This window comes from Vigna umbellata, chromosome 9 (genome assembly GCF_029865625.1).
Source record: "Vigna umbellata cultivar VRB3 chromosome 9, Vumbellata_1.0, whole genome shotgun sequence".
Classification (NCBI taxonomy): Eukaryota; Viridiplantae; Streptophyta; class Magnoliopsida; order Fabales; family Fabaceae; genus Vigna; species Vigna umbellata.
Genome location: NC_142173.1, coordinates 16,364,493 through 16,382,545, shown reverse-complemented (window position 1 = coordinate 16,382,545; position 18,053 = coordinate 16,364,493). Strand labels below are relative to the sequence as shown.

Genomic DNA, 18,053 nt, shown 5'->3' with positions numbered 1-18,053 from the left:
AATTTGAAAAGTGTACTCTGTAGAAGAAAAGACAATTGTTACTTCCCTTCACCTACATCTAATCATAACCTATTTAACGTGTTTTTGAAAAATGACAATTGTTGAAAAGAAATCAAATAAATAAGCCAAATGAAGTATCTAAAAAGAGTATTTTTAAGTGACTGTATATTTCTTTCTATAAATAACTCTATCCATTTATATTGAAAGCATTTTGGATTTGGTGAGTTAATCTTTGTTTAAGCAAACTAAATTTTGTTTTATCATCCGTAAACACCTTTTAATATAAGTTAGATGTGATTCGTTGTTTAAAAATTTAAACTAGTTCCCCAAAGAATATTTGTACATTAGCTTTAATAAGTTAAAAACAAAAAGTACTATTGTTGTAAGTTTGGAATAACATTTGAACAATATATACATTAGCATAACTTGATTCGTTGGTAAAAAATTGAACATATATCATATTAGTTTTTTATGTTATGTATTATTATCTTATTTTTTATTTGTATTTGATCTTTTAAGCTAACATTAGTTGTGATTTTTTTAAAAAAGTCTTAAAAATACAATTTAATATTTTTCTTTATTTTCCGTGATTTGTAAGATAAAACTCTAAATTTGATTAAAGATAACTTTCAAATTTGCTTGGAGAAATATAGTTATAATATCATATCTAAGTTTTATGATTTTGTCTATTATTTTCCATAACTATTTTCGTTGAAACTTATTTTAATAAACGAAAATATTAGAGGTTAAGCTTATGACTTTCTTTCACATAGCTGTTTGTAACTAGAAAAAATAGAATTTGTTTCAATATTTATTGAAAGGAAAATTCAAAATCTCTAATATGGCGTTTCCTAATACACAAAAAAAAAAAACTAGAACAAATAGTACACTCACTAAATTGTTTTAACATTATAATCTAAGCACAATTCATTATTTAATGTAATTGTTTTTCACTCTTACAATAATTATTTAGAAACTATCCCAAAAGAATTTCTATGACAAACTTACATGCACCTATGATGCTGCATTAATATTCTCCAACTAAATTTAGATTTTTCCTTTGATAATTTATATTTTATTAAACGCATTGAATTATTACATCATTATTAAAGGCCTTGTATGTACATTTTCTCTTATTTTCTAATCAATCAATGATCTTAAAACCTTCTCACCAAATGCACAAAAATTAAACTTCTAAAACTATAAGGAAACAAGAAAAATGAAGTTGCAAGACATGATGACATTGATGGAAGAAAAATGTTAATGAAATTAAAAAGATTAAGCACATATACATACATACATACATATATATATATATATATATATATATATATATATATATATATATATAATACTTTGCTGGTTTAATCTGTTAGATATTTTGCATACACGTTCCTCAAACACGAAAACAGCAACAAATTCCAGAAAAATTATCAGCAATTGAAATCTTGGTAGGGACAAAAAGGAAAAACAACATAAGATATGGTGCAACTAATGTTACATTGCTTAAACTTTTTCAAAGGTAGTAAAAGAATAATACAGCTAACAAAATTCATATGAACCAAAAAGAAAAAGTAACTATGATTGGAACCATTTCCTAAGCTGTTTTGAAGGCTTTTTCTCTCCATTCTCTTGGGAACCCTTGTGTGAGAACTTGGATCTATATTGTTCTATTAGCATGTCAAGCTTGTCTACTACGTCCTTCCCTACTGAATCTTTATTCTTCTTAGGCCGTTTCTTAGAAACCACCTTATGCCCTGCTTCTTGTTCTTGATTCTGCATCTTTCTTTTTCTAAACCCAGTTTCATCATCTTTGTTTCCTGATTTTCTTCTGTTAGTGGAAGCAGCAGTGTTTTGATCTTCAACAGATGCACCACCAATTTTCTGGCCATTTTGAATATTCTTTGGCTTCATGGACAAGGCTTCTGGATTTTCTTTCAGTGCCCTTTTGCTCTTTTTGTTGCCTTTCTGTCTTTTGGATTTTCCATTTGCCAGTGTATCACCTGATTCACCATTTGAATTCACTACTGCTTCCTTTGCCGGTTCACCATGCTCTCTAGACTTTCGTTTTCTGTCCTCTCTGTGATCTTCTTTCTTGCCAGGTTTGTCATTTTCCATATCATTGTTGTCATCTTGAGGAGCCTGCTGCTGAAATTGCAGCTTTGCCTTCCGAAGTTTAAGTGTTTGAACATTATCAAGAGCAAACTCCACGATTGGTCGATGTTCAGCACCAAATGTTTCTAGTGTCAATGAAAGCAAACTATAAAACAAACAGAAATAAAAGTACAAAAGAGTATGATTCCCAGAGATGATGAGAAATGGTTGTCACCAGGATTATTGTTGAGAACTCTCAGAGCCACAAGGGCATGCTGATGCTCAGAAAATTCAACAAAGGCAACTCCCCGTGAATAGCGTTCTTGAGCTACCTTTCCGTTCTTATCATTTTTCAAAAACTTTATCTGCATATTGTACGTATATTTTGTTAAAATGTAAAATGACACCATTAAAGCTTTACAGAAACAATAATTAACAATTTGTAGTTATGATCTACTTGACCAACCTGCCGAATTACAGGTTTTTGCTTGGTAGCTCTGGAGATGACTGCATCAATGCAAAGCTTCTTGAGTTCTTTCTCATTCATTGACTTGGGTAAGTTGTAGATAATGAGTCTAGTTCTTGAAACATGAAAATTTGGAGATTGAAGCTTTGTCTTCTTTTTCCTCTCCAACCTATATGAAATTTCCATAAATAATGTTGAGCACTAACACCAGCTGAAGAAATTACACTTGAGCAAGAAGATAGAATTTAAACCACCACATTTGCAAGATCAAATGCAACATAACATTCGGAAATCAGAATAGTACGAGTGATGATATTTGAAAATGGATTGTGAATCTATAGCTCATTTTGTTCGTTTGTGGATCTATACACAAAATGGATTGTGCCAAGAAATTATATATTATCTTTTCAAGAGACCTTTTCTCCAGCCCTCTGGTGATTTTTCTCAACAAAAACTACTAAACATGAAAATAAAAAGGAAAACAAGTAGAAGAAGACAATACAAGTGTTTTTTATCTCCTAACGTTCACATAGGGTAAAAGTAGCACATATTAGCAAAGGATTGTAACAATTTGAGAGTTGGAGATTAAAAATGTCACTCAAGTGCAGCCCATATAATAACTATAACCAACATGATAGATGTGAGTTAAAATAATACCAACAGCGCTCCAAACCACACAATACTCACTCTTGGCGTTTTAACATATCACTGGCTGAAACCCCTTCAGCAGCTGTAGTTCCCTCAAGAATAAGTCCCTCCTGTTACAGTTTAGTTGAATGCAAATGTTAATCTTAAGCATATCTATCAGCTTCAACAGCCTACTCCACAAAGAGTTACAAAGGAGAAGACAAACCTTTGCCAAGTAAAGATTCCGGTGGTCATTAACCTCATTTTTTGCTTTCTCCAATTCCTTGTCATGTGCCGATTTCTTATCCAAAGCCTTTAAAACTTTCAACGGTCTACCCTTCAGCAAAATACCTGTCCCGGAAGCAGCAATAGCAGCTGAAATTGCAGTATTAGCTGCTTCTACAGTTTTAAACTTTAGAAAACCAGTTCCTCTTGGTCGCCTGCATTGAGTAAAAGGAGATAATGAATAATGCCCTGTGAAATAGACACAGAAAAATAACACAGTGACATACTTGGTAACTTGGTGAAGAACAGGAGCAAAGTATTCTACTTCCCCAAACCCAGAAAATCGTTGTTTTACTTCTTCATTATCACATTCAAAGGGAAGATTACTTATAAAAACTGTTCTCTGCAAATCTTCTTCTGTTCCCTTAGGATTAGATAACTTGTTTATGCTGGAAATGTCAGGCTTAGAAGCACCTGAAACCTTTTCCAAGTCATCAGATTCTTTTCCATCAGCATCCTTAACAACTTCATCAGGTCTTGATTCTTTGTTTTCTTTGGACAACATAGAATCATTGTTCTCAGATGTTCCTTTGCTTGAGGATCCAAGCAAGTTGTTAAGAACCTTTCTTGCAACGTCTGCCTCCTTATCAAAATTATCTTCAGGAGGAGCTCCCTCTTCCACCATGGCACTAGAGTGGTTTGTATCATTATCATCTCCTTGGCCAGATCTTTTATCAACAAGCTCCACATCCTCCTCATCACTATCTTCATCACTCAAGATTTCTTCTTCTAAAGAAATTGCAAAGAATGCATTATTTGAATAGTTCAGATCCAAAATAAAGGTTTTTTGGCATACTTAAATAAAGAAGACAAAGATGAAGAGTGAGACTTAGGAAAAATCTCCGATGGTGTATTTGTAGGCTAGAGCAATGACCCAATACTTCAAATGTTATATGTTAGCAGTTCACTAAGAAATAATCTCAAACTTTTCCGTTGGAATACATTACAACTAAAGTATTAAATGAATAAACAATAAACCAGGGACATCACAGCTTACAAAAGAATCAATAAACGTTTACCTCAACATAGAGATAGTTACCAAATAGAAATCTATTGGACTTGAATTTAAAAATCTCTTTAAAAAAACACCATCATATGATTTGCAACCAAGTCTACAGCTACTCAGCAGCTTGGCTCCAATTCATTGGCCACTCAAGAATCCATTTAAGTTTAGAACAACATAGAAATGAGAAGAATATTATGCGCAACATATATTCAATTCAGTGTATTAAAGATTGAACCACAAAACAAGAATCTGGCCTTTTACTCCACAAAACTACTAAACAGCTGACTAACGTAATAGTGAAATTGAGGTTAACCCCAACATGAGAAAAGTGATAGACTAATCCCAATTTCTAATTCAAAAGTAAAAACTTACAAGTGCCATGTTTTAGCATAGTCTACTTGATTAAAATATAGATACATGACATTGGTCACAAGAAGTTTACCAAATAATAATACTTATAACTTAAAATAGTAATATTAAATAACTGGTAATAATGCATTGAAAAGCCAAAAGGCACTTCAACTGAGGAATATCTTCGTTCAATTCAAATATAGACTACAAAAGTGGCTGATGAAAGTACCCTCTTCACTATAAAAATTACCTTTCTCTGAAGCAAGAGTATCATTCGTATCACTACTAAATATCTTCTTTGGAACAGCCCAATCAACAGCTATGACTCGTTTGGCAAACTTTGATCCATTCAGCTTTTGAATGGCCTGAAAAAGAAACATGAAGCTTATATGCAGGTTATTTCAGAACACAAAGAAGTAAATAAAATAAAACTTGGTAAAAGTACATACATTTTCTGCATCTTGCTTGCAGGTAAATTTTACAAATGCAAAGCCCTTAGACAGACTGCAGAGGAGAAGATGGGAAAAGAAAAACATTTTAAGAAACCATTATATATGATAGCATATTGAAACTCTTAATAAATAAAAAGTAGAAAGAACTTACCCTGTGTCTGACTTTTGTGGAATAAATACGTCCCACACATATCCAGCAGATGAAAACATATCTCTTATTTCAGTATCTTTTGCCTGCATCCATGTTTAGTCAACTAGTCAGAAGTCAAGGTATCCAAGAAAATTTATTTCAAGTTTTTTAATTATAGGCATCGAACCTTGAAAGGAAGGTTTCTGACAATAAGCTTCCATTTCTGAGTCTTGGAGCCCTGACCCACATACAGCAGAAAGTTGTTTAAGAAGCAATATCTCGTTCAAGATCTTACATGGTAAACAGGGAAGTAAACATCATCTACAAACAATTAAAATTCACAGAACAAAAGCATAAACACTATGATGTCAATATCCCACCACCTAATAGATTATTAGATGAATCTGACAAAGTGCACTCAGACAGTTACTAAATGCATTCTAACCGCGCTAAAACTGACTTCCAAATGATGAGCAGGGTACACACATCTCCTACTTCAAAAAACATATTGTCATGTATATAAATACACACTCAAAAATGGAGACAACAAATAAGAAAATACTTTTCTACACCAACATAGGAAATAGAGACTAAACCCAAACCCAAGTGAAAATCCTATAAAGCCTTTAGAAGCAAAACGCATCACAAAACATGGAAACAACAAATAAGAAAGTACTTTTCCACACAAACATAGAAACAGAGACTAAAATCAAACCCAGATAAAAATCCTATCAAACCTAAAGAAGCAGCACACGTCACAAATTCTCATTGCATAACTTCCTTTATATTAAGACCATGCACACCATATTCTCCTGATTAATGGCAGAAAAAAGCTTAAGACTACTAATGAGCACTTAATTTTGCATAAAAAGGAAATTAAGAGAACAGGTTTTTGACCTACTCAGTTTTTAGAAAATGAAAAACATATTCAATGCAATTAATACCATGGAATACAAATTTTAAGACATAAAGCAAATTTATGAATACAAAATGAAATGGTACAGCTTCTGTCAGCTGGCAGTTATTCATATATATATATATATATATATATATATATATATATATATATATATATATATATATATATATATATAATGTTTTGCTGGAGCTGATGATATTGTAACTCTGTTGAGTTCTATGGCAAGTACTTTACCTCTCCACCCAATTGGCGGGCCCAAATTGTTTCTCCCCTTATCACTTTTTTGTGCAACATTGCAACAGAAAGTCGAGCTGATTTTACACTTGTATAAAGTACAGACGAGGCATCCATGGTACAGCCATCTTGCATGAGACCTGGAAAATTTCCAAAGTGAATTCCACAATACCAAGAAATACAAAGAATCTTTGAATAAGTGATATAATGTATTTAATCTTGTTGAATTGCCAATTTCAGTGGAAGAACAAATTTCAACATCCATATCTGCGCTCGATATGATTACATGAGACAAAATACAACTAACATTTGTTCAAAATGTGAAAAGGGTTTGGCATTAAAACAGCAATAATGACCATTAACCATGCAATAAAGGCAGTACGAGACAGCAGCAAACCTAATTAGAATCAGCTCACACACAAACCACAAAATAACTTTACACCAAGTATAAAGCAGCTAAAATATTACTTGCAAAGAACATGAATGCGACCTGTTTTATTCAATAAAAAGGAAAAAGTTGAAGATCTTTTTATATCACATATAGAACATAATAGACATGTCACACAGTATTAGATAAACATAAAAACATATATCATCTGCATTATATATCATTAGCAGAAAAGATAAAATCCAGTTACCATGTTTCTCAAGATCTTTCCTTGAAAGAGGGTAGTTAATGGAACACACAGTGCCAATCTCTCTGGCTTGGCTGTGAACTTCTTCAGCCATATCAGAATCCTTGAGGCCACCAAATATAACAGTTCTAGCAACCCTGTCAAAAGAAAAAAATAAACAAGACAATTCAAACATAAGAAGCATCAGTAAGTTGGAATCAGGTAATCCAATTAGTCATTTCCATTTAATCACATCCATGCTAAAATCAACTTCCTGGATTCATCTTTTATCTCTATCGAAACTAGCTGATTTAAAAAGGTTGGATTAAAAACAATTGCAGGGAAAAACAGATAATACCTCTGTTTTTCTGAGCAACCACCATCATCTGCAACATCATTACAAAGAGCTGATTTTTTTGTTTCCATTGGGTTCTTTGAGTTTTTTTGTTTACTTGTGACTTGTACTTCTAGAAAAGAAAAATAAAAGAAAATATAAGACAAGGGGAGAATTATAAATTATCAAATTATAAAATAATCATAAAAACAAATTGACAACCTTCCTTCAAAACTGAAACATGCTTCTCTGTTCCAGATGATTTGCTGTCGTTTACATCATCACCTTTTGGTTTCACAAGATCATCTGGTGTTCCAGCTATTACATTACAAAAGAGAGGGAAGAGAAAACAAAGGAATAAAAGGATTAACAAGGTTAAATTAGTTTCCTTGTCTTTTCAAACAAGGTGGAATATTAAGATATCACAGCATGCTGAACCACAATTATAGAGTTACCATCAACCTTTATTTGGTTTTGAATTTCGTTCCTCCCGAGGAGGACGAGGCATTGCATGCTTCACTCCAATTTTACGGCCTTCAACAGACATACCATTCTTCAGCTCAATAGCACGATTGGCATCTTCCTCAACAGCACTGAAGATGGAAACAATTAATTACAAACTGGGAAAAGCAAGTCACACATGTTGATTCTAACAAAGGTAAGAGAGAAGAACACTACAACTCAAACAAAAACAACGATAACAAATTATGATTATGGACTAATTTAACAATAACAACAACACGGCTATATATCACAGTCACCATCAAAAGAAGACAGGTTTCATATTATTGAAGCACTACACAACTTGAACATCCAGAATAAAGTTTGTCTATTGATATCTTCTTGAGTGATTTTCGCAAATCATGATGCTTTAAGTTTTATTAGCAACTTTGCGGCAGGATCATGGAGTTTTACTGATGAGATACAACAGCTGAAGAGCATAAGAGCATATTGCAATCCATGTTTGAGGATATTTTCCAGAAAGGGGAAACTTTCACTTGCGTACTGACTACTGAGTATTCATATTTTTTGATAGCTTTAGTTGAATGAGTTTTTGGCCAAAGCATAGGCATGAAACCACATCAAAAGAACTAGCTAGAACACAATAATATAAGCTAAAGCCCGAAATTCAATATCAAGTCATGACATCGAGAGCTTATTATTTGGACAAACTTTTCCATGAGAACTTCTAAAACAATGAAAAAAAAAAGAATTTCTCCAAAAGTTAAAACTATTTTATCCATAAGCTAGTTTGCAGTAGGTCTTTCATTCGACTTCTCTAAATTTTTATTTTTTAACTTGTCCACAAGTTAATTTTCATTTATGAAGAAGTCCGTCTCATTTTTTTCTTCTCTCCTAGAAGTTTTTATCAAGAAGCCTCACAACTGGTAGTGGTAAGAGAACCAAAGACAGTGATAACAACAAATTAAACTTTTGGAAGTTAAATATAAACTCACAATTGGACATAACCGAAACCACGATGCTGCGCTGACCCTGTGGATCATTAAACAAAGAAAAAAATGTCAAAAATACAAAGAGCAAAATTATACACCTCACTTATGCCTGAAGTCTCCGCATACATAATTTTGTTTCGCCAGTAGTATAGTATAACCTATTGACACACATACATAATCTATATGCATCATCTAATATACTTCAGTTATTAAACCCTTACCTTTCTGTGTGACCATAAAGCAACGCCGCACAGGTCCAATCTCACTGAATGTCTCCTCCAACTGATTTTACATTTTTTTTGTACAAAAATTTAAACAGATACATTATAAAAAAAAATCTAACCAATTAACAAACAAACAAATGAAAGGAGAAGAACCGAGGAAGTAACGAATACCTGAGAATTGGAAAAGGAATAGGGTAAGTTGGAGACAAAAAGTGTGGAGGGGCAGTGCTCTTTGCCTCCATTCTCCTTCATTTTGTTCTTCTTTCCCATCTCTCTTCACACCCTCTTTTCTTCTTCTTCTTCTTCTTCCTTTCTCACCAAAACTTCTAGTATCTGTAAAGGATGGTTTTTTATTCAGCATTATAAACGATTCCTCATTCAATCAAAAACCCAAATGGAAAAATAAAGATTTCGTTGCGGCCACCTGAGGCAGAGAAAGGAGTGCAGTATTGAGCTGGGTCTGTGTTAGGGGTTGCAATTTGCAATGTAGCTTTTGAACAAGTAAACCAGGGTTTTGTGGAAGAAGAAAAACCCTTATTTAATAAAAAAAAATGTAAAATTTGCGTTGTTATAAAAGTTTAATTACATATTTGGTTTTCTAATTATTCAAAACAAAATTACATTAATTTACTGTTATTTAATTACTAAATTAAAATGATATATATATATATATATAGATACATATTTTCTTCCAAACTTATTCTAAACCGCAAAATAATTATATATATTCCATGTATTTAATCAAATAAAAAGTTTTATTATGTTTTAAATAAACTTGAGAATTTTAAATTAAGTTTTTATTAAAGTTTTATACAATATTGAAGGTTCAATCAAACAAAATTTATTTAATTTTTTATTAATAAAGTGATATGGTTATTAAATGACGTACTTATTATTTTATTATTTCTTAATTTATAATTTTATATTTTCATAATTTTATGATTTTATAATTTTGTAATCATATAATCTTATAATTTTATAATTTTATAATTTTATAATTTTATAATTTTATAGTTATAGTGTTATACTTTTATAATTCTATATTTTTATTATTTTATAGGTTTGTGTAATACTTTTTTATGTCAAGTCCAAATTGTATAATTCATCATTATATTGAAGATGAATAAATGATCTCGCATGTTGCCTAAGTTTTTTTCATATTAGTCTTTTCTATATTGTATAACTCATAAACTCTTTTTCATACTCTTTTTCATACTTTTTCCTGATGCGATGTTCATTCATCCAGCTTCAATCCATAATATGTTTGTAACAAACTCCATCAATCTCAAATTTTCAACTCTTACAAGATTAGGTTTTACTCATTCAGAACAAATATTTTTCATAATTTGATAACATATATACAAAACAGTCTAAGATCATAAATTTGATAAAATATTTTGGAAACATTTTGGATTAGTCTTTGAAATACACGAAATAAAAGTGATAACTCGTGAGTACAATCAAGTATGCATCCAAAGAACAATAGAAAATGGTTTCAAATGAAATTTTATCAAATTTATGTATAAACTTTAACGTACACTTTATAACGAATTATGAAAATTAATTTTTCCAAACTATCTGATAAAAAATCCTAGATTTAATACAAACAATTAAAATTTTAATCATTTGTACTAAATTTTATCTGATGTCTAATATGATATGACAATTGTCCCTATACTTTTCATCATCATAAGATTAAGTTCTGCATAACAACTCAACAAGATTAGCTCGACAACATAATAGTTCGGGCTCAACAACTTAATAGAATGAGCTCGACAGCACAAAATCATATATAACATCAACTACTACAGTGGTCCGATGTCTAAAGTGTATATAACAATGGTCTGACATCTAATTGTTCATTTTTACATTGATTTTTTTTGTTAACGTTGAATGTTAGAAGATAAAAGATTATTTCGCACTGGTGTTTGATAAAAAAAAATAAATAAAAAAATAAAATTATATAATTTTATGCTTTAAATAATTTTTTTAAACTAAAATATTTAAAAACCAGGGTTGCAATTTGCGTTTGGAAAAAATAAAGATTTCGTTGCGGCCACCTGAGGCAGAGAAAGGAGTGCAGTATTGAGCTGGGTCTGTGTTAGGGGTTGCAATTTGCAATGTAGCTTTTGAACAAGTAAACCAGGGTTTTTTGGAAGAAGAAAAACCCTTATTTAATAAAAAAAATGTAAAATTTGCGTTGTTATAAAAGTTTAATTACATATTTGGTTTTCTAATTATTCAAAACAAAATTACATTAATTTACTGTTATTTAATTACTAAATTAAAATGATATATATATATATATATATATATATATATATATATATATATACATATTTTCTTCCAAACTTATTCTAAACCGCAAAATAATTATATATTTCATGTATTTAATCAAATAAAAAAGTTTATTATGTTTTAAATAAACTTGAGAATTTAAAGTTTTATACAATATTGAAGGTTCAATCAAACAAAATTTATTTAATTTTTTATTAATAAAGTGATATGATTATTAAATGACGTACTTATTATTTTATTATTTCTTAATTTATAATTTTATATTTTCATAATTTTATGATTTTATAATTTTTATAATCATATAATCTTATAATTTTATTATTTTATAGTTATAGTGTTACTTTTATAATTCTATATTTTTATTATTTTATAGGCTTGTGTAATACTTCTCCATGTCAAGTTCAAATTGTATAATTCATCATTATATTGAAGATGAATAAATGATCTCATATGTTGTCTAAGTCCAGTTAAGACAACAAATACAAGGACAAAACGTGTCTCGTTCTTAGAGTTTGTGTGTTCTTCAACATATTATAAGAACTCAAACTTTTTTTCATACTTTTTACTGATGTGATATTCATTCATCCAGCTTCAATCCATAATATGTTTGTAACAAACTCCATCAATCTCAAATTTTCAACTCTTACAAGATTAGGTTTTACTCATTCAGAACAAATATTTTTCATAATTTGATAACACATACAAAAAAGTCTAACATCATAAATTTGATAAAAAATTTGAAAACATTTTGGATTAGTATCTGAAATACACGAAATAAAAGTGATAACTCGTGAGTACAGTCAAGTATGCATCCAAAGAACAATAGAAAATGGTTTCAAATGAAATTTTATCAAATTTATGTATAAACTTTAATTTATAACGAATTATGAAAATTAATTTTTCCAAACTATCTAATAAAAAAATTATAGATTTAATACAAACAATTAAAATTTTAATCATTTGTACTAAATTTCAAATGGGAGCTACACAAAAACTACATGAAAATAATCAGTGAAAATGCTATAAAATCATACCCAAAGCAGCATTCAAACATGAATTTGCGTTAAATGGTTCAAAAGTTATCTTTGGTGGTGAATGTAGAAGTCGTTAGGAGGTTAGAGAATAGAGAGCGGGAAGAAATAGTGGAAGGGAAATTGTCTCTCGCGCTAATCTTTTACTTCATAAAATAGCATGTGTCGAACGCCCTAGTGAGTCGACATTATATCTAATTAGACGTCGAACAAGTAGGGGCCAACGTTTAATAAGTACTGAAAAAAACATTTGTATTGTATTTTTTTAATGATTTAAACACAGTTAGACATCGACCTCTTTAACTATCTAATGTCTAATACGATATGATGTCGGCTCCTAGACTTTCCGATGTCATATGTATATAGGAGAACGTCTTTTCAGTTTAGTTTTTTAATGATTTAACAACATTAGAAGTCGACCCTCCTAACTATCCGACGTCTAATACGATATGACAATTGTCCCTATACTTTTCAACATCATAAAATTAAGTTCTCCGTAACAACTCAACAAGATTAGCTCGATAACATAACAGCTCGAGCTCGACAACTTAATAGAATGAGCTCGACAACTCAAAATCATATATAACATCAACTACTACAGTGGTCGGATGTCTAATGTGTATATGGTATGACATCTAATTGTTCATTTTTACATTGACATTTTTTTGTTAACATTGAATGTTAGAAGATAAAAGACCATTTCGCACTACTGCTATTTGATAGAAAAAAATGAAATAAAAAAATAAAATTATATAATTTTATGCTTTAAATAATTTTTTTAAACTAAAATATTTATTTATTAATTTTACTTTTTAACTAATTATTCTTTTTTTAAAATTTAACCGTTCTTTTACTGTCTTCTTAAACTTAGTCACTCTTTTAATTATAAAACTATTTACAAAAAATAAATAAACATTATTTATAATAAAATTATAAAACAAATATATATTTATGATTTATAATAAAATAATAAAAAATATTATAATTATCATAAAAAAACATATATTTTCATAACTCATGTATTTTCCTGGTAGGAACTAAAAGAAATTATAACTTTTTTTTATTTTAAATGGTCGATGTTAGTTATGAAAAGAAATGGTATGTTAGAATAATAGTCATTGAATATTTAATATATATGCAGTAAAGAATAAAATTTGAAATTATATGTATTAAACAATAAAAAGAATTCCAGAAATTTTAGTTATAAAAAATTGTTGTGTGCCCAAAATTTTTTTTATCTCAGCATGAATATTTTTTTTGTCACATGACCCTTTTTTGCACACAAAATATGTTGAAAATTTCAATTTTTTTAGTGTAGATTTACTTGTTTTTTGAGCCTTTCACCTTGGTTGTAAAATTCAATGTTTTTATATTCGTTAATAAAAAATTGACATTAGTAAAATCCATAATTGCAAACAATTATTTTGTAAAGGACAAACTATACTTAGTTGACTACTGTAAATTTTGGTAGCAATAAATATTATAGTACTCGAATAAAATAAGAAAAAATTAATAAATTATATTAATGTTAAAAACAATGAATTTAACAAATTAAAAACATCTCTTACCTCACTCTATTCTATCTCGTGCCGAAGGGCCTTGCAAATGGGGAAAAACTTCGGACAACATTTCACGTAACGGATTTATGATAATTTTTTTACAGTGTTCAACTTTTCTTATGAGTGAGACTTGGTATCATGTATTTAGATATTTAATATTTTTTCTTTTAAGAGTGAATTTCTTTTATATTAGTATACTTTTTCCTTTCCTGTACAAATCCTATCAACTAGAACTAGGAAGAACAAGAACAATAAACCCAAGAACAAGACGGACAGAAAGGTAGAAACAGAAGAGAGAAGTAGTGAATAGAAGTAAAAACAGAAGCAAAAGAAGGGAAATTGTATATGTATATTGAATGAAAAGAATGTTTGTTTTACAACAATTATTTTGTTATATAGTGTTTCGGTTGTAGGGGCTGAGTTGTCCAATGTTTCCGCGTCCTCCTCTTCTCGTCTCTCGAACGTCCGGTTCTTGCTCCTTACTTCTCGATTTCTTTCTCTACGTGCCAAAGTCCGTTTGAGAACAATGACGTTTTTCGATAGAACAATAATCATAGATATACGAACATCCGGCCTATCACGTCCGACCCTTCCTAATGTCGAGCAAAAGGGTAGCGTGATTAAACTATTATGATTATGCGAACGTCAGGTTTATTTGATGTCCGACCCAACTTGATACATATAGCATGTGCACAGTAGTTCGTATATTTAAAATGAACTAATAATGACCAATCTGTTATTAAAAAAAATATTTTCCAACAATTAGTCACCAGTTAACCGACAAATCTCTAAAAAACACCTTTCTAACAAAAACTTATCTTAAGATGGATGGATTAAAAACACGTTCAAACTGTAAAAAAGATGTTCTAGACCAGATTTCAATCACCTTTTGCTCCATGATACAGAACTTTTGCTCCATGATACAGAACTTTCGCTAGCTTATAAATTACACGAATTATGGTAAACAGAACTACTGCCCCAACAAGTCCAAGCCAAGAAAACAAGACAGAAAATGTGTCCCCAAAATACATATTTTTGTTCAAAGGCACAGCATGTATGTAAGTAAGCACAAGAAATGTGAGACAGACACATGTGCCTACTGATAAGAGCCCCATTGTGACTTCATTCTTTAAGGGAACTCCACTTATAAGTAAGAGAGTGACACCAAGTGATGCAATGAAAGAGATTGTGTTCATCGTTAACAAACGTGTGAACATTCTCTATATTGTGCAGATGCCCACATACTTGCAGGTAAATCATGACCTGGTGGATCCATCACAACGCCAAAGGTCACGGTTGAGATCATTGTAGACACCAAACTCAACATGCCTCTCATTTCTTCCAACCTACCACTCTTATGTTGTAAGACCTTGTTCACACGCTTCAAACTCCAAAACTTTTCATATGGATTCGTTGTCGATGGAGGAACATCTATGATTGATGCAGATGGCGGATGATGAACTTGGTTATTTTCATTGCTCTTGAATCCAGCATCCATCAGCATGAGTTTTATTTGAAGACTTCTCATGTCTTTTGGAACATGCTTTAGCATGTCCAAAGCAGTGTAACCCATCTTGTTCTGAATATTTGCTTCTTCTTTTATTTTGGATATTGAGAGCAAGTAACTTACACTCTATAAGAACATACACCATACATTAATTAAGTTTGTTGAATAAGATTATGCAGTGTGATGAAAAATCAAGTCAAGCCAAGACAAGTATTCCACTACCGCTAAGGGGACTATTTTCCACACAAGTTTACCATGTTTATGTCATCTTTGGTTAAAACTTCATGTTTTCTCTTCTTCAATCATTCAAATGATAACTTAAAATGGGCTTTGTTACCAAAGTAGGCAAAAATGTGGTATTTATTACCAAAGTAGGCAAAAATTGACTAAAAGTGAAGTCGTGGGGGATCCAAACAACTTCAAATGAAGAAGTCGTGACCCCCTGCACGACTTCACACTGTTCATAGCAACAGTGTTGAAGTCGTGCACCCCAAAAACGACTTCTGGGTCCTGTAATCGATTACCATTTTTTGGTAATCGATTACACAATGTTGAAATCCTGACCCATGCAAGACTGAAAATGGACGAGCGTTCACTGAAAATGGACGAGCGTCCACTTCTTCTGCCGAGCGTCCACTGAGCGCATCTCGACGACGCTCGTCCAGACAGGTAGAGAGAACGCTCGTCCAGAAAGCTAAGAGGACGTTCGTCCATCTAGCTAAGTGGACGCTCGGCAGGAGAAGTGGACGCTCGTCCATTTTCAGTGAACGCTCGTCCATTTTCAGTCTTGCAGGGGTCAGGATTTCAACATTGTGTAATCGATTACCAAAGAATGGTAATCGATTACAGGACCCAGAAGTCGTTTTTGGGGTGCACGACTTCAACACTGTTGCTATGAACAGTGTGAAGTCGTGCAGGAGGGGCACGACTTCTTCATTTGAAGTCGTTTGGGCCCCTCACGACTTCCCCATTTTCGTAAATTTGGTTGAATTTGCCCATTTTGGTAATATTATAGGCAAATATGCCTAGTTTGGTGCAAAAACCCTTAAAATGAGTTTCTTTTTTCTTTACGAAAAAATAGGCAAATCTGCCTCCAATATTACGATAATAGAAAGATTTAAAAAAAAATTATGAAAATTGGTAAATCATACATACCTCACATGACTTCATATGACTTTATATGAAGAAGTCGTCGTTCAATTATAAGAATTACTAATCGATTAGATATTGTTGAAGTTGTTTGAGAATAGACAACTTTAAGAGTGAAGTCGTGTGAGATAAATGACTTCATCCTTAAAATTTTTGATATAATCGATTATAATTTCTTATTATCGATAACAATTCGTTGAAGTCATATAAGAGTTAAGGATACACAACTTCTTCATATAAAGTTTGTTTAGAACCTATACGACTTGTCTATTTTTATAATTTTTTTAAAATCTACCTTGTAGTATATAGGACAAATTTTTCTATCTAAAAAAACCTTAAATGGGTATTCCAAAACTTGAAAACAAGTATTATATTTAAAGGAACAAATGGTGAAAATTTGAAGATAAAGGGCCAAATAAGAAGATCAAAAGTTTAATAATTTAGCTGATGGAAGAAAAAGGGAATAACATACCTCAAGTTGCTTGAACATAACAGCCAAATGGAGAATGGTATTTCCATGATGAAAGTCTCCACAGTATAGAAAATCCTCCGTGACATTTCCAACTTCCACCAGTGTTTTCAAAGTCTCCAAGTGATTGTGCTCAACACAAAGGTGAAACATAGTTTTTCCTGATCCCTCAAACACCATCACAGATTCTGACTTTGCTCCACTAATCAACTGCTTTGCAACCTCTGTCCTTCCTCTCATAGCTGCATAATGAAGAGGAATCCTTCCATCTTGGTCACTCATCAAGCATGCATCTTCACATGTCTGCAGCAAAACTTGAACAATCTCTACATGGCCTTCAGCAGAAGCCAGATGAAGAGGGGTGCGTTTGCAGTGGTCAGTCTCAAGAGCAAGTTGAGGTCTGTGAGTCAGAAGGGACTTTGTGAAATCAAGATGACCAAGTAAAGCTGATATGTGCAAAGGAGTTTCAGTGAATGCTGTTAAGGAAATTCTGTGAAGGATAAGAGGGTCTCTTCCAATCAGAGTTTCTAACTCAGAAACACTACCTCTCAATGAAACCTCATAAAGAGTGTTCAGTGTATCATTTTCTTGAACATTACTCATTTTTGTGAATTTGATCTTTTCAATCTTTGATTGGATAATACATGTATTTGGAAACAGTAGCGGAAGAGGAGTTTACTTATACACTTGAACATGATGTTTCCTAAGAAGAGAGTCTTAATTACCTCGAAATAATGTTTGCAGGGATAGGTTGTCCAACGAATTTCCTAGAAAGTGCTACAAACATTTTCACCAAAATTATATAATTTACTATTAGAAAACATACTATGCTAGCAAAAGAAGTCAATAT

The 18,053-nt window shown here is 31.4% G+C and overlaps 2 protein-coding genes across 2 annotated transcripts; both read right to left on the bottom strand.

Moving 5' to 3' along the window:
- Positions 1–1,419: 1,419 nt before the first annotated feature.
- Positions 1,420–9,706, bottom strand: LOC124848949 (uncharacterized). Its single transcript, XM_088099523.1, has 19 exons — positions 9,615–9,706; positions 9,362–9,523; positions 9,188–9,248; positions 8,970–9,006; positions 7,975–8,105; positions 7,735–7,830; positions 7,537–7,645; positions 7,203–7,336; positions 6,565–6,704; positions 5,599–5,649; positions 5,433–5,515; positions 5,279–5,333; positions 5,080–5,194; positions 3,700–4,201; positions 3,414–3,627; positions 3,248–3,318; positions 2,561–2,729; positions 2,330–2,459; positions 1,420–2,240 (listed from the first exon to the last, which is right to left on the bottom strand). The coding sequence occupies exons 2-19, from the start codon at positions 9,458–9,460 to the stop codon at positions 1,579–1,581; spliced, it is 2,859 nt and encodes a 952-aa protein (XP_087955649.1). The 5' UTR covers positions 9,461–9,523; positions 9,615–9,706; the 3' UTR covers positions 1,420–1,578.
- Positions 9,707–14,954: 5,248 nt separating this feature from the next.
- Positions 14,955–17,996, bottom strand: LOC124848749 (uncharacterized). The gene is made up of 2 exons (XM_088098417.1): positions 17,207–17,996; positions 14,955–15,711 (listed from the first exon to the last, which is right to left on the bottom strand). Exons 1-2 carry the CDS (start codon positions 17,804–17,806, stop codon positions 15,277–15,279), a joined length of 1,035 nt encoding a protein of 344 aa, XP_087954543.1. The 5' UTR covers positions 17,807–17,996; the 3' UTR covers positions 14,955–15,276.
- Between the last annotated feature and the right edge of the window lie 57 nt (positions 17,997–18,053).

Bases quoted from the DNA above. Each gene is read 5' to 3' on its own strand.
- LOC124848949 (XM_088099523.1), bottom strand. From the start codon at position 9,460: ATGGGAAAGAAGAACAAAATGAAGGAGAATGGAGGCAAAGAGCACTGC. The intron at 7,337-7,536 runs GTATTATCTGTT...TTCTTTTGACAG, and splicing joins GGTTGCTCAGAAAAACAGAG to GGTTGCTAGAACTGTTATAT. The intron at 4,202-5,079 runs GTAATTTTTATA...CAATTTCTTTAG, and splicing joins TACTCTTGCTTCAGAGAAAG to AAGAAGAAATCTTGAGTGAT.
- LOC124848749 (XM_088098417.1), bottom strand. From the start codon at position 17,806: ATGAGTAATGTTCAAGAAAATGATACACTGAACACTCTTTATGAGGTT. The intron at 15,712-17,206 runs GTATGTTATTCC...ATGTTCTTATAG, and splicing joins TTATGTTCAAGCAACTTGAG to AGTGTAAGTTACTTGCTCTC.